At 47.6% G+C, this 17,439-nt stretch overlaps 1 protein-coding gene across 1 annotated transcript in view; it reads right to left on the bottom strand.

Moving 5' to 3' along the window:
- The window catches only part of LOC135369299 (uncharacterized), a 53,692-nt gene continuing 36,253 nt past the window's right edge, over positions 1-17,439 (bottom strand). Inside the window, exons 9-11 of the mRNA XM_064602897.1 lie at positions 1,368-1,493; positions 498-533; positions 1-181 (exon numbers count right to left, since the gene is read on the bottom strand). Coding sequence (XP_064458967.1) covers positions 41-181; positions 498-533; positions 1,368-1,493 — 303 coding nt within the window. The 3' untranslated portion in view covers positions 1-40. The remainder of the gene's footprint in view (positions 182-497; positions 534-1,367; positions 1,494-17,439) is intronic.

The raw sequence follows: 17,439 nt of genomic DNA, 5'->3' as shown, positions 1-17,439 counted from the left end.
TACTTGTTCAAGTTGTTTATTTCGACATCAAAACAAAACGTCATTTATTTTGCAAACGACAGATAACGGGGTCTAAGTCTGGTAGTTCGTAGTCGTCCAGGTCCCATATGTAGGCGAGTGTCCTCTGGAATTTCTTGTAGGTTAAGTCCAGTGTGTGTTCGTTGCCAAAGCCTGCGCAAATCTGAATCCCGAAGAAATGCTAGAATTCAGATCGAAGCTGCAGAAGTAGTTCTTTTCTGTATGGTGTAACACCGTGAGGGTGCTGCTCTACGTTCAAGATGCAAATAAGCACTGTACGGCTCGTGCACATGATATATTACTCGTGTGGCACTAGCGAACGTAGGGTTTAGGACAATCGTCGTTATCTTAGCGTTCCTTGCACTGTGTGGGCATTATTTGCCTCGCAATGTCCTTATTGTTCCCTCCAGCAATAACCCACATTCTCTGAACACATGTAGAGAGAAGGTATCATGCGAAATTGACAAGTGGATACTAACCTTATCGTCGGGTTCTGGGCAGAGGAGCGATTTTTTCTGAGTGTAGAAAATAACATTTTCAGAATTATTGGGAGTGATCTACAAAAGAGATCTCTCAAACGTGTCAACGATTTGGCAGTCACTTTGTAAAGCGTCCGTGGATCATGCTGTATGAACTGCGTTGAGCCTGGTATTTTGACTACATAACAACACATATTAACAGCATTCGAACACAACGATGTCATGTGTTACGTCAAATACTACTAAATGTGATAGAGAACTTGCGTTTACGGAAGATTTTCACACTAAGGATGTCAATGGTAAATCTGGCGTTTACATCGGGGCACATACATGATGTCAGAGAGACAAATTTTGGCAAGACGTTTATGCTGAATTTTAGAGACTTTTATTAACGGTCTTTTGACTGGAGCGAAAGTATTTTTGTTTCTTCTCTCGCATTTTGTGTCACATAATCTGAGTCCTTGCAGACCCCTTCTTATGTTCTTCCCATTTACTCTCAGAGGCAACAACAACACTTTTTTCTGACATGATGAATAGGGAATTTCATCACCACCACAGTTTTTCTACTCTATTTTTGGTGGTGGCGTGCGGAATGAAATAATGAGCCACGCTCTCAGAGGCAGTCGCTTCATTGCAGTACAGTTGTAGTCATCACTAAACCTACCACGGATGTGATTGTCGTCACTAGACAATCACCTGTTTATGAGGCCACTTGATGCGCAAAAGGAACAGCGGAAAGCACGCGCTGAACATACCTCAGTAAGTTTTTGTGTCTGTTAAATAACGTGCGAATTGTTTTCACACTCCCATATCTTACTGGGTGTTTTCCGGGTTATCCGTATGCGGCGTATATGCGGCACATGAACTTACCCAATAATCGGCTGCCTCGTTCCACACCCATCCTGGGGGTGTTCTATGCCACGTATGTAGACTTTCCCAATCTCGAACAAATCTGCCATCCGAGCAATGGGTCTGGCAATTATCCAGTTTCAGATCCTGAAAGAATGAACGAGAAATACCCATCGTTGTTAGGGCATGTTTCTTTTTTTGTTAACTATTCTCATTATTGTCGACCGTTACTAGGCAGATAGGAGTAGTGCGTTGCGATAATATGCCATGGTAGGGCGTGTTTCCTTATCAACCACAGTAACCGAAAGTTTGGTAATAATGTATGGTGCACGTGGTCTTACCCGAGAATTGCAAGTTTGCAACCCATTTTGCAAAGTCGCAAAGTTGGGAACTGTTTTCATTTACCAATAGTGATTCGCAATAATGTTCCAATATGGCGGCAGCCGCATAGTAGACGGCGTTTCTGTAACATTAGTGCCTCTAAATGATTACATTTACACATTTTACTGATTAGTTAGATCAAGCGAGGGTGACAATATCTAATATGTATATGGGCATTACGGTAGCAGGGAATAATATTACTTAAGAACAGCTACTTGGAGCAATTCGCGCCTGTCTACAAAAACATCAACCAGATGTATATCAACCAAATCAATATTATTTCCAGATACGATGAATTCACACGGCACGTCCGAGCAGCACACACCAAAAGAAGCTCAATTCCGACGTTCTGTTGTCCGCCCATTGGAAGCACGCTCCAGGATCACCAAGTTGCAAGAGACCACGACAACAGATAAATCCTGACTGCGACATGGATTGATTCAGCGATTGAGAGCGGATCCCTAACATATTGCTCAGTGTCGTGTATTATGAAAAAAAAAAGGTCATTAGTAGTTGATCAAAATGAGGCCCGACCTGTCAGTCAAAGCTGGACGCATTTCATACGTGGCCGTTTTCTATGGCTGCCTGAATCACACGAAAATGTTCCCATCATGGAAGCAGCAGGGTCGGCGAGAGAAATTGCGGCCCACGGACGACTTCGGATGAGTCCTGGAAGGAACCTCCTCCTCATGTCTTCTGCGGTGCGAGCAGCCCTCGTACCTTCAGTAGGGCGGGCCCCGGGGCTCCATCCCCGGGTGATCCCAGGATCGAACTGATTTTATTCTCCGTCGGCAGCTAGCCACGAAAGGAAATTCAAAAAACGTACCTTGGATGTACACGAGGGCGATTCCACGCGAAATGTTCCAGCGGACCTGCTCGGCCCTCACAAAACTATGGCAAATTTTTACGATTTTTTAGCGGTCTCTAATAGTGCAAAACGACATACCACCAAACGTTTCTTCCCAGATCTCACTGGGGCGGCTGCTAGACACGAGCAAAGCTCGCAGCACTGGCGAAAATCATGTCTGGCGTGAACGGCAGCTGCGGCTCACAGAAAGCACCTAGACGTGTGTGGTTTTCTTTTGCGTATAGAGGAAGCCATGCCATACACAGCGTCGCAAATCCCGCTTGTCATGCTATGATCAGTGCTGGTGTACAGAGGCCGGGATTTTCGCAATTTTCCTCCTCCTACTTCGCGATTTTTTTGTGGGATCAAGTCATTAAATTTTAATGAATATTTTTCTTTCCAAGGCCCCATGAAATACTTCAACAGGAAAAGTCGCAAGACACGTAACTTTCGTAGTCATTGGAAAAATAGGTGAAGTATGCGATTTTTCCAAACATTCGCTACAATCGAGCGTAAAACACGAAATGAAGGGGTCGGAAGAGACGTCTGAGACAAATGCGGCTTTATAGAACTAGCCTTCCTCAGCAACATATTAAAAAACCTCGAGGGTGTTTTTTTCTTCTACAACATTTTTTTTTGTTTTTATTTTTTGTAGTAGATGGTATTACGACCATAGTTACCCACGTTGCATGTATCCGGTGTTTCTTGGTCTTCTGTTTTGGTTATTTCCGTTTCCAATTTTTCTGGTCTGGTTGCTCGTAAAAAACGATGTCACTTGCACCTCACTACTCGGTCTTACCTATCTTGTTAGCTTTGGAAATATGTGTGGACAAAGTTTACACGCTTGTTAACCCGACCTGTGACGTTATGATAGCTGAATATCTAGATAACTCGATGAGTCGAGAAATGTAACACAACGATCATATTGAACAGCAAAGTCCGCGCTGTCCAATGATCTGTGCACCCAAGAGTATAGTCTCTTTTTTATATACCGAAGCGTCAAGACAAGAGGTAAGAAGCGACATTTATCGCTCTGGGCCTCTTTTCGTAATTTTTGGGGGAAATCTTCCCGGAAACAGCACCGCATAGAGTAGTCCCCATACGGCCGTTCATAGGCCGCGCAAAGGACTGCGATCCTTATTGAGAAGGGACTCATTATTTCATTCCCCGCATCACCACCAGCAATGGGGTAGAGTATCGCCCCTGGTGGTGAAACTCCCCATTCATCATCTCGCAATAAAGTTGTTGTTGTTGGCCGCGCAAACTGGGCCTCCTTTCGTAAGTTTATAACTAATGAATGGAATGAATAAATGAATAAAAACTTGTCCTTTCTTTGACTAAAATCGTTGTTCTAAAATTGTATTTCGTTATTTTATGTCTGAGAGTCAAAACAAGAGGTGAGCACGGACAGTTACCGCTCTGGGCCTCCTTTCGTTATTTTAATACAGAAGAGTCAACACAAGAGGTGGGCACCGACAGCTATCACTCTGGGCCTGCTTTTGTTATTGACGTGACGTCTGCAAGTTTGGTTTGGTAGCCAGATCAAAATTTACGGTGCCACGAAATTATGTCGAACTTGATGCCGCGATGACTCTAGCGAATTTGAGCGTGGATGTTCTGCTAGCCGTTTCAGGGCAACACGCGACGTGTTCCGGGGGTCGTTCTGGTGCAGTGTGGACTCGCGAACACTAACCCCGTGCAGGTTAGGCCCCACCGAGGATATCCCCCCCCCCCCCACCCCCGAGGATATCGGCGATGTGAACCAGAACACGAGCTCTTCCGCTTTTCGCTCCTGCTCACCCTCCTCTCCATTGTTTACACTTGCTCAACATTGCCTACATGAAACCGGCAGACCTACCGCAGAGCCTTTATACTCAGCCATTCGACAGATTTTTTTTTAATTCTGTTTCTTTTTTTTTTTTCTTTTTTTCTCACGGGCGAAGCGTCCTAAGAGGGAGAACTGCTTCGTGGACACCGTTTCGCCCAACTTGGACGATCACAGACTCGGGCTCGGATGGTACGAATGTGAGTTGTGAATGTGGATTCTGACATTGTCACGTGTTTTATATTTAAAATGCTTATTAAAGTGCTGTCCTCCGGCCGCAAATTTCTCCTGTACATCAGTTGCATGAGTTTTTGGAAAACACTCGCATTATGTAGCAGGATCTGCTGGGCGGATCGCTGTAAGCAGCACTGGTGCGGTTTTCCTGCACAGGCCCTACACTCTCGGTAAAGCAACTCTTAAAATACCTCTTAGTCCGTGTTTTACTCTTAGTAACCGTAATATGCGACGCCGACGCCCACTGCCCTATTCGTTATCATGTATTTTACTTCTAGTACCAGTTAAACCCCGCACTGTATCCGTTGAGGCACTTGTTTTTACCGCCATTTGTGCATTTACCCTTAGAAATTGACGCATAAATTTTCCCCTTGACGGATAAACCAACCCCGGACTCACGACTCACTGCTTTTACGCTTATTCTTGGTTAACCTTGCAAAAACAAAAAAGAAAGTCTGCGTGTGCGTGCACAGTGACGCAGGCTTTCTCGATTGGACCCTCCGCGTTTCGAGCAACCCAAAGTTTTCGGCTGCGGTCCCTCACGTGTGTACTCTGCTCGCGGCCGCTCGACGATGGTTATCAAATGGACTCCGTCGTGTCGTGCCGTTTTACATTTTGACTGGCGAGCCTGGACTTCAAGAGCGGCGGGAAGCACGTGCGTCTGTCGTGAAGTAGAGCGCGTTCAGGAGGTGAGTGTTGCAGACTTTTCGCTGGACCACGTGGGTGAGCCCTGCCGATTTCTTGTTTTATTCGGTGTGAATGCCCCTCGTTGTTATACAGAGCACAGGTGATGGTTGTACAAGCGCCAGTGGGGTGGCACAAACAACATCAACGGATTTAGTCAGTCAGCTGCGAGGACGCTGTCAAAACTGCGAAAACTGCGTTCGGGATACCCGTGGGCTGTAGACGCGTTTGCCTATGCTAAATGCCTCCCTGCCTGGTGTTTGATGTGTGGCCACCCGCCAGCAGACCACGGTCTTGTAGGTAAGTTACCCACACATTGGCATACACTGTGCTTCGTTCTGTTGTCGCGTGTCGCCCCCGGTGCCGTCTACTCTCTCTACATATGCCACTGTCTTCAATTTCACTAATGATGCTTTTCATTATCAAGGTTACAGGTGCAGCTGTTGCATCGGTTCTTCTAATTGCCCTTCTTCGGGGGTCGTCCTTTGTTGGCGCTGCAGCCGATGAGAGCGCAAGAGGAGCACGATGTTGCCCTTAGGGGACGAAGGGAGGGCACCTTGCACCGTTGACGGCTACAGAGCATTTTCGTTTATTCATGGTATGCGGTATAAGTGCTGCAATAGGCGGTAACATAAGAGTAAACATTTGGCGGATGGCGTAACCGTCAGCCCTTACTATCCGTCATCGCCCCAAGCGTAAGGTGATAACACGTAAAATAGCGGTCAAGAATCGAACGTTTTCTAACTTTTACTATCCGTTGCTTTTCCGAGAGTGTAGTCTGGCGCACCGCATTGACCTGGACTCAAACGACCAGCTGAATTCGCTATTTGTAAATAATAACCTAATAACAACAAATCGGCCAAATCAATTTAGCTCACACGTGCATGATTCTAGCTAACAAGATCGCTGGAGTGGCTGACGCAATCTCTGGCTGTGGCGTGCACAGGCGACAGTACCAGTACCAGTACCTGCGACCAATCTATCTCGTGAACGCGTAAATTTAGGAGGCCGGTGCAAGTGTCCTTGAAAAGCGCCGTCAGGATACTAACTACCACTGGGGCCAACGAGCCGCGGATGCCCATGCTTCCTACACATTGCAGGGCTGATTTTGAGTCAGTGTATATCACCCAGGAGCGGGAAGGGTAGTTGGAGACAGACTTTAGAGATAGCAAGATGGCATACACCTCCACAGAGGTCGACGAAGTGCCATGTGACAGGCGGAACCCACATGATAGTGACTCCTCCGGTATAAAAAGGCAGCGTAGAAGTCATCCGACGTAGACGAACCATCTGTGAACAGAGCCGTGCGGCCTCTGTACCATGTATCCATCATTTCCAAAGTAAACTGCTTGAGAGCCGGAACGGGGATCTGGCTCTTCGGCCCCAGGAGGCCAAGGATGTCTGTTGGGGGGGATGAGCTCGGCAGTGCCCATTGTGCCACTGAAGGGGCGGTCGGGGAAACATTGAAGCCAGGGATGTTTTCAGATGTTGCTGTAACACACAGCGAGAGTTTACTGTTTTTCTGCCTACGTAGCTTTTGAACCGGAGGACGGCACCGGTGGTGAGCGAGCAACCGTAAGTAGTGTCGGATGGTTTCTCTTCGGCAGAGGACATCGATAGGTATTTCTCCGGCATCGGCGATCACCGTCCGCGTCTCAGCGCTATGCGGGACACCAAGGCACGTCCGCAGGCTGCGTGCCAGTGTACACCGAAGCTTGTGTTCAGACGTGGCTGATATACCGTGCAATACGGGCAAGCTGTATAGCAGGGAGCCGCGAACCAGAGTTTTGTGGAGCACAAGAAGATCCAGTGCAGTCCCAGCGCACGCCGGCAAAGTGGCGAATCACATTCCCACAGCACTGAGCCTTTGAGATGATGAAGTCAATGTGCCTCCTCCACGACAGGTTGCGGTCCAGGATAACACGCAGGAACCTGTGAAACTTGACTTGTATGAGGGGGCAATCGCCAATCCGAAGTTGGAACCTCCGCATCTCTAGAAGAGTAGAAGGAAAGACAGCGCTTTTCTCGTTGGAGATATCCATCCCCGCGTTCAAAAAGAAGTTGTTGATGGCGTCGAGTGCTCTTTGCAACCGATGTTGAATTGCCGGCCGGGGCTTTCTCACAGTCCAGATACACACATCGTCCGCATATATGGAGACATTTAATTTCCTCGGTAGACATTCCTTGAGGTCAACCTTGACAATATGAAATAATAACGGGCTTAGGACACTTGCTTGCGGGGCACCCTGCGGTACAGCAGTCTTCTCTGCGTCACCCTCGCCTGTTCTGACAAAAATTTTCCTTTGGCTCAGGAAGTCGGAAAGCCATGCAAGCGCTTTCCCAGGCACTTGAGACCGGAGTAACGCATGGAGAACACCGGGGTGACTTACGGTGACATACGCCCGCTTGACGTCCAGGAAGACAGCCATCACGATTTGCCTCCGGGCTTTCTCTTCCTCAGCAGCAGAGACCAAATCCATCACCGAATCCATTGAACTACGATGCCTACGGAAGCCTGACATTTCCTGGGAGAGAACACATCTCCTCTCAAGCCACCATTCGAGCCTGTGCAGCACCATGCGCTCCAGGACTTTGCCTAGGCAGCTGGTAATGCTGACAGGCCGAAAAGACGCCAGATCCAAGGGGTGTTTTCCCGGTTTCAGTATGGGGACCACTAAGGCCTCCTTCCACTGAGCAGGGACTTGTCCATCCCTCCATGATTTGTTGTAGATTTCTAAAAGGACCAGGAGGCAGGTGTCAATCAGGTTACAGAGCGCAGCATAGGTGACCAAGTCCGGACCAGGTGACGAATTTTTCCGAGAAAACGCCAGGGCCGCCTTGAGTTCTGCAATCGTGAAGTCTGCATCGATGTCGGGGTCAGATGATGGAGGAGCTTGGTTAATAGCGCGTATAGCTGCAAAACATGTTCCTGAAAGCCTGAACATTTCGCTGCCTCGGAGCTCGCTGCTATGGTTATGCAAAATTAGTATGCAACTTCCTTCTCGGGCTTGGAAATCGAGAGAGACAGAGATCGCAGGGGGTTCTTCGCTGGAGGACCTTCACGGAGACTTCGAGCAACGCGCCGTACCTTCGCAGTACTGGTAAAAGTGGTCAGAGACACACAGAACTGCCGACATCTACGTACATCCATGGAGTTCACAGCCTTTAGTACCATTACGTTCGCACGACGTGCATCCTGAACATTCATGAGTTGGCCAGATCGCCGAGCCTTTCGCTCCGCCCGTCTCCTATAAGCACGCCAACGCTCCACTACTGGATCCGTACCTGCATGAACAACAGCAGCAACAACAACAACAATAGAAAGCTTTATACATATGGAATTTCCAAATCTCTAACTTTTGCCCAAATGTTGGCATATATGAAATAAAATATCATCAGAGTAGACTGAAACGGCTATAAGAAAACAAGGTGACTCCATAGAAAGTACAAAAGCCCCCAAAGTCCAGCACAGAGCGATCGAGAGAGCTATGCAAGCGCCGAAGAAGATTAGCGGCGGAGGAAGATTCGAGCGCTGGGGCGCACGGCGGAGCCACATCCTCTCCCAACGCGGCAACTTCGACTTGTGCGAGTGTGACAGTAGCCCAGAGAGATGACGGAGTCCACCCACAGTGGAGGCTCCGTACCGCGGGGGAGCCAGAGCTCCCGCCAGAGAATTCATTATTTTATACTGACGAGCCATTTTTTATTTCAATTTCATATCTATTAGCGCCTCTTTTCATTATTTTATACCAGAGAGTCAAGATAAGAGGGGAGCACCGACAGTTATCACCCTTGACCTCCTTTCGTTGTCTTATACCGAAGAGTCAATACAAGATATGAGCACCGACAGTTATCGCTTTTATTACTCTGTACCACAGAGTCAGGACAAGAGCTGAGAACCGAGAGTTGTCGCTCTGGTCCTCTTTGCGTTATGTTATACGGAAGAGTCAAGACGAGAAGTGAGCACCGACAGTTATCGCTCTGGGCCTCCTTTCGTTATTTTGTACCGAAGGATCAAGACAAGAAGTGAGCACCGACAGCTTTCGGTGTGGGTCTCCTTTCGCTTTTTTGTACCAGAGAGTCAAGCCAAGAGGTGAGCACAGACAGTTATCGCCATGGGCCTCATTTCACTATTTTATACCGAAGTGTCAAAACAGGAGGAGAGCACCGACAGTTATCGCTCTCGGCCGTCTTTCATTATTTTATACAAGATAGTCTTAGACAAGGAGTGAGCACTGACAGTTACCGCTTTGGGCCGTCTTTCATACAAGAGAGTCAGGACTAGAAGTGATCACCGACAGTTATCGCCCTGGGCCTCCTTTCCTTATTTTATACCGGAGACTCGACACTAAAGGTGAGCGCCGACAGTTATCGCTTTGGGCTTCGTTTCGTTATTTCATAACAGAGAGTCAAGACAAGAAGTGAGCACCGACAGTTATCGCCCTGGGACTCCTTTCATTATTTTATACAGGAGACTCGACACTAAAGGTGAGCGCCGACAGCTATCGCTCTGGGCCTCCTTTCGTTTTTTTATACAACAGAGTAAGGACTAGAGGGGAGCACCTACCATTATCTCTCTCGGCCTCCTATTATTTTATACCAGAGAGTCACGACAACAAGGGAGCGCCCGCAGTTATCTCTCTGGGCTTCCTCTCATTATTTTATACTGAAGAGTCAGCTCAAGAGTTGAGCACCGGCAGTTATCACCCTTTTGTCTCCTTGAATTATTTTACACTAGAGAGTCAACACGAAAGACGAGCACTGACAGCTATTGCTCTGAGCCTCCTACTACGTTCACATAATCCCCTCCACACTCTAACAAAGCAGCCATTCACTCCGGCCGTAAAAGCTCGTACGGAACCTTTCTTCCCTCCGGGCTCTTGACCCACAATTCGCTTGAACCTTTAAACACGTCACAGCTAACCCTTTAAATACCATGCCAATGATGAGGACGATTCCCAGAAGAAGAACAGTCTCTGTTCGAAATATCGGCGGCTTCTCTCCTGAGGCAACTCCCTTCCTACATCTCTACCGATTCGCTGGATTTCTACCCATCTGAGTTATTCGTCTGGGTTTCCTTTCGTTATTTTATGTCAGAGCCATGACGAGAGGTGAGCACCAACAGTTATTGCTCTGCGCCTCATTAAGTTATTTTATACCAGAGTGAAGGTGAGAGGTGAGCACCGCCAGTTATTTTCTGGGTCTCTTTTCGTTATTTTATACCAGAGCCCTGACGAGAGGTAAATACCGACAGTTATTCATCTGGGCCACCTTTCGTTATTTTATACCAGAGCCCTGACGAGAGGTAAGTACCGACAGTTATTCATCTGGGCCACCTTTCGTTATTTTATACCAGAGTCAAAACGAGAGGTGAGCACCGACAGCTATTGCTGTGTCCCCCGCACTCGTTATTTTATACGAGAGTCGAGACGAGAAGTGAGCACCGACAGTTATTCCTCTGGGTTTCCTTTCGTTCTTTTATATCAGAGCCCTGACGAGAGGTGAGCACCGACAGTTATTGCTCTGCGCCCCATTAAGCTATTTTATACCAGAGTCAGGACGAGAGGTGAGTTAGAGCACTGCACGGGCCGACTTTTCCGGGCCCGACCCGGCCCGGGCGCATCGAAAAATGGCCCGGCCCGACCCGGGCCCGGACCTTCATATTTTTATGCGGCCCGGCCCGGCCCGGTGACCCAGTGACTAGAGCCCGGCCCGGCCCGGCGTCTAAGCAAATAGAGCCCGGCCCGGCCCGGCCCGGTGACCCGGCGAGTAGATCCCGGCCTAGTATTTCCAGCCGCGACGTACGCGTTTCTGCCGATTATCAAACAAATTTATAAGTAAATTTATAAGGAGAGAAGACACACATACAAGTGATGGCGGGTTAACACCGTAACCGCACGATACCAAATTAAATCCAGAACGCACGGGGCGTTATCGTTACACTGTCAAGATTTTGCGGAGATAGAGCATGCTGTCGACAAACTGCTTCTCCCAGTCCCTAACCCTCTCACCAAGCTTTGCCAAAGTGATTGTGAAATATGTGAGGAGTGAGGAGCAATGTAAAGTGGCTTGGAGAATGTTCTAGAGGGTCGAATCATATGCATAATGCAGTACCATTTGCTTGTCTTTGCAAAATATGCACAGGAATGACGCAAGCGCATGATGATATGAACTAATGCATCTCCAATGTGTGGAATTAGCTGCGTGGCCCGGCCGGGCCTGACTCTCGGGAACATATTTGTCGGCCCGGGCCCGGCCCGGCCCGCGGTGGTGGCGTATTTTGTCGGCCCGGGCTCGGCCCGGCCCGGAGCACACAGCCAATAACAAGCCCAGCCCGGCCCGCGGGCCGGGTCGGGCCCGGGCCGGGTCGGGGGCCCGGGCCCGTGCAGTGCTCTAAGGTGAGTACCGACAGTCATTCCTTTGAGTCTCCTTTCGTTACTTTATTCCATTCAAGACGAGAGGTGAGCACCGACAGCTATTTCTCTGGGCCTCCACTCATTATTATATACGAGAGTAGAGACGAGAGGTGAGCACCGACAGTTATTCCTCTGGGTTTCCTTTCGTTATTTTATATCAGAGCCCTGACGAGAGGTGAGCACCGACAGTTATTGCTCTGCGCCCCATTAAGCTATTTTATACCAGAGTCAGGACGAGAGGTGAGTACCGACAGTCATTCCTTTGAGTCTCCTTTCGTTACTTTATACCAGTCAAGACGAGAGGTGAGCACCGACAGCTATTTCTCTGGGCCTCCACTCATTATTATATACGAGAGTAGAGACGAGAGGTGAGCACCGACAGTTATTCCTCTGGGTTTCCTTTCGTTATTTTATATCAGAGCCCTGACGAGAGGTGAGCACCGACAGTTATTGCTCTGCGCCCCATTAAGCTATTTTATACCAGAGTCAGGACGAGAGGTGAGTACCGACAGTCATTCCTTTGAGTCTCCTTTCGTTACTTTATACCAGTCAAGACGAGAGGTGAGCACCAACGGTTATTGCTCTGGGCCTCCTTTCGTTATTTCATAGCAGAGTCAGGACGTGATGTGAGCACCGACAGCTATTTCTCTGGGCCTCCACTCATTATTATATACGAGAGTAGAGACGAGAGGTGAGCACCGACAGTTATTCCTCTGGGTTTCCTTTCGTTATTTTATATCAGAGCCCTGACGAGAGGTGAGCACCGACAGTTATTGCCCTGCGCCCCATTAAGCTATTTTATACCAGAGTCAGGACGAGAGGTGAGTACCGACAGTCATTCCTTTGAGTCTCCTTTCGTTACTTTATACCAGTCAAGACGAGAGGTGAGCACCAACATTTATTGCTCTGGACCTCAACTCATTATTTTATACGAGAGTCGAGACGAGAGGTGAGCACCGACAGTTATTCCTCTGGGTTTCCTTTCGTTATTTTATACCAGAGTCAGGACGAGAGGTGAGTACCGACAGTCATTCCTTTGAGTCTCCTTTCGTTACTTTATACCAGAGTGAAGATGAGAGATGAGCACCGCCAGTTATTCTCTGGGTCTCTTTTCGTTAGTTTATATGAGAGAGTCAAGGCAAGAGGTAAGCACCGACAGTTATTCCTCTGGCCCTTCTTTCGTTATTTGATATCAGAGCCCTGACGAGAGATGAGCACCGACAGTTATTGCTCTGCGCCCCATTAAGCTATTTTATACCAGAGTCAGGACGAGAGGTGAGTACCGACAGTCATTCCTTTGAGTCTCCTTTCGTTACTTTATACCAGTCAAGACGAGAGGTGAGCACCAACATTTATTGCTCTGGACCTCAACTCATTATTTTATACGAGAGTCGAGACGAGAGGTGAGCACCGACAGTTATTCCTCTGGGTTTCCTTTCGTTATTTTATACCAGAGTCAGGACGAGAGGTGAGTACCGACAGTCATTCCTTTGAGTCTCCTTTCGTTACTTTATACCAGAGTGAAGATGAGAGATGAGCACCGCCAGTTATTCTCTGGGTCTCTTTTCGTTAGTTTATATGAGAGAGTCAAGGCAAGAGGTAAGCACCGACAGTTATTCCTCTGGCCCTTCTTTCGTTATTTGATATCAGAGCCCTGACGAGAGGTGAGCACCGACAGTTATTGCTCTGCGCCCCATTAAGCTATTTTATACCAGAGTCAGGACGAGAGGTGAGTACCGACAGTCATTCCTTTGAGTCTCCTTTCGTTACTTTATACCAGTCAAGACGAGAGGTGAGCACCAACGGTTATTGCTCTGGGCCTCCTTTCGTTATTTCATAGCAGAGTCAGGACGTGATGTGAGCACCGACAGCTATTTCTCTGGGCCTCCACTCATTATTATATACGAGAGTAGAGACGAGAGGTGAGCACCGACAGTTATTCCTCTGGGTTTCCTTTCGTTATTTTATATCAGAGCCCTGACGAGAGGTGAGCACCGACAGTTATTGCCCTGCGCCCCATTAAGCTATTTTATACCAGAGTCAGGACGAGAGGTGAGTACCGACAGTCATTCCTTTGAGTCTCCTTTCGTTACTTTATACCAGTCAAGACGAGAGGTGAGCACCAACATTTATTGCTCTGGACCTCAACTCATTATTTTATACGAGAGTCGAGACGAGAGGTGAGCACCGACAGTTATTCCTCTGGGTTTCCTTTCGTTATTTTATACCAGAGTCAGGACGAGAGGTGAGTACCGACAGTCATTCCTTTGAGTCTCCTTTCGTTACTTTATACCAGAGTGAAGATGAGAGATGAGCACCGCCAGTTATTCTCTGGGTCTCTTTTCGTTAGTTTATATGAGAGAGTCAAGGCAAGAGGTAAGCACCGACAGTTATTCCTCTGGCCCTTCTTTCGTTATTTGATATCAGAGCCCTGACGAGAGATGAGCACCGACAGTTATTCCTCTGGGCCTCCTTTCGTTATTTTATACCAGAGTCAAGACGAGAGGTGAGCACCGACAGTTATTCCTGTGAGCTTCCACTCATTATTTTATACGAGAGTCGAGACGAGAGGTGAGCACCGACAGTTATTTCTCTGGGTCTCCGTTCGTTACTTTGCGCGATAGCCGACAGGGAGAAAACATGAGTGCCCAGGAATAATATTGCGACCGTGCCGTAGACCGTCCAGTTATGTATGGCGAATTGGAGCTTCAGCTCTCAGCAGCAATGAAACAGGCACCACCAGCAAAAGATGATAGCAACTTCGAGGAGTGCATTGACAAGCACGGAGTAAAACGTGTGAGTGAGAAGACAAACACACAATTGCCCATAGCACGTTCGCGATTTCTGATGTCAGTTTTAGCCAGGTTGCGTTGGGTTAGGTTAGGTGAGGTTAGCCAAACCAAATCTGAAGATAAACAAACACTGTAAAAAAAAAAAAGAAAAGGAAACTCTTCACATCGAGAAGCAACTCTATGATACAATGAACACCGCTATCATCGTATTCGTAGGAGAAGGTGCGTGTCTTGTCATGATAACGCGCTGCCGAAGCGGCAGAGTAACGACGTGCTCGAGTGCCAGGCCAAGAGTGGTCCTTTACATTTCTTGTTCCCTCATTTTAGGGCTCCCACCAGCGCAAGATCGGGAGTTGATGAGACACACGTGATCGGCCTACTGATACAGCGCTCGGTATCAGTCGTTGATAACACCACAGTGCGCACCGTCTGAGTCCTTCACGCGCTGCAGAGAGAGAAACGCGTATGGCATATTTCGGGAATATATCGCATTACCTAAGGTGTTGTAAGAAAGTGTATTTTCTAATTTAGATAAAATTATAAAAAGTACACATTTATGAAGCACACAGTTCGTGGACGCGTGTCCGAGAAGAAGCATCTACGACGACTGTATCAAGAAATGGTGCTACACCGGGTTGATTTTCACATTTCTGAATTAGTTCATACACGAATCATGCGCGGACGTAAGGGGGAGAGGGCATGGTCTGGTCCCTCACAATTTCTCTCGAAAAACAGCGCTTCAATTGGCCTTAGGTAGTGCATATATAGAGCATGTTGTCCAAGGTCAGAGCCCAATCCTCAGAAAAAAGCCTAGATCCACTACCGTATGGGATACCCGTAAAAGGCAAACCAACACAACAGATGGGTTTCAGCGAATGAAGTGAGCCAATCGCATAGCGACAACAAGCATAGGCCCCGCTTCATGCAAAGGAGTGAAGCGGAGTGTACGGGATTCCCTGTCATTAGGCCTTTTTTTATGTTCATTCGCATGAAGCATAATATTTGTCGGATATCCTTCATCACGTTCATCTTGACTGTCAGCAGGGTATACTTTTCGGAGGGGGCCGAGCCCTCCATGTGAAAGTTCCAGTGGGGGGGCTGAGGACCTAGGACCCCAAGCACCCACACGGTCGGCGTCTATGGTTACAGGTCCTGCTATCTTTTGTGGAAGTGGTTTTCCCACAGTTCGAAACGTTGTTGTCGTAATTTAACAGTTCGTGCCTCCTCGATTATAAACCCTGCTGTGTTTCGTGTCAATCAGAAGAGGCACTCTCAGAGAGGCCGACACAGCCAGTAAAGATGCGATTTAACCAAAGCGCTAGTTACAAAATGCACGTTTATAAACATTTAGATAACTGCGCCGGCATCGTGCATCCGAGAAAGAGGAAAAATGCGCGCCATAACTGCCAACGCATAAACGGGTCTCGAAGTCTAAACTAGTCTCGAAGATTTCAGTATATCGGGTTGCATAAGGGTGGAATGAGTAAATACCATTTGCTATTAACATAGCCTAGTAAAATAGATATTTGAGAAGCAGACATTTAGAGGACTATTCCAGTGTTCGATTTTTAACGGTAGCGGTAGTGGTTCTTCTTTTGCTCTTTTGGGGCCTGTGTAGCGATCAGAAACCTAACAACGCATTCCTGCGACTTCCTACTGAAGCGTGCACCCTCTGACTTTGGAATCATTTATATATGCGACGCAACCAGTATAGATACAAATCTTGAAGTGAAAATACGGCTTGGTGACCGAAGAAGTATCTGAAATAAAGCTGAGTTCAGGTACTGATACACCGCGCTCACTAGCAGGTTTCTAATCTGTTATGGGATGTGATTCACTTATGTAGTGCAGACGGCGCATGTAGCGCCACCTTGAACGATGGTTTGACGAAATAATGCTAAACAGTTTTCACACTTCTGAATTGGTGCTATATCTTTTGTGGAAGTAATCTCCCGGTAGCTCGAAACGTCGTTTGCATAAGCAACCATCACGTGCCTCGAGTAAAGCCTGTTATGTTACGTATCTATTGAAACACAAGCTCACATGGCTTTAACCGGGTTGGACCAGTATAGCGCACAGCTATTCCAGAAAGGAGGGCGAAGGCAGGGAGGCACGAACTGATAAACAAATACAAGCAAACAAAAAACAGTAATAGGGAGGAGAAAGATACGTCATTGGATCACGGAATGGTTTCCACCGTTTCGACCAATCTAAGCCATCCACCAACTCCAAACATTTCGGGGGATGGAGGGCTTCCAGAAGTTCCGGATGGGGTCACCCACACGCTCGGACTGCTGCTTCTCGGACGCGTGCGTGTCGTCTGATGGAAATAGGTAAGTCTGCCGTGCGCATTGCAATTGTGTTTAGTTATACTCTTGCATTTTCGTTCAATTTCCTCGAAATTTACTAGGGTGACGGACACTATACGCTGCTGACCAACCGTGTTTGTGGATACTTCATTACCTACAGCGAATACTGCAAGCGACGGTCCGTGAATAACCAGTACTTCTGCAAGGAGTGCCTCCGCAAGGCAATAGCTACAGAGTGTCTGTGTGTCTACACTCTTGGATCTGGAGCATGTTTCGCGCTGGAGTTTTAATGTGAACTTCATTACTGTTTCCTGTCAGGGGTGGGAGGTCAGCAGCGTAGGCTCGTTCATCGTCTTTCTCTCTCTCTCTCTCTCTCTCTCTCTTTTTTTTTTTTTGCATGTCATAAGGTTATGCAGAATTATGTTGAGCGGCTCAATAGGCCTTCTGTACCTGGGCCTTTGTGTACACTCTTGCTTGGAGCACTAGTTCTGCATAATCTGTTTTGTGCACGTTTTGCATTTACTGTTTGGAATTGCTTGGTATCTTCCATTCTACCTTCGTTCTTTCAATATATAATTCTGGAGAGACTGCTACATTGGAGCACA

The sequence above is a fragment of the Ornithodoros turicata genome, chromosome 9, assembly GCF_037126465.1.
Source record: "Ornithodoros turicata isolate Travis chromosome 9, ASM3712646v1, whole genome shotgun sequence".
NCBI lineage: Eukaryota > Metazoa > Arthropoda > Arachnida > Ixodida > Argasidae > Ornithodoros > Ornithodoros turicata.
The sequence above is the reverse complement of the archived record's forward strand: the minus strand, read 5'-3'. Positions and strand labels throughout refer to the sequence as shown.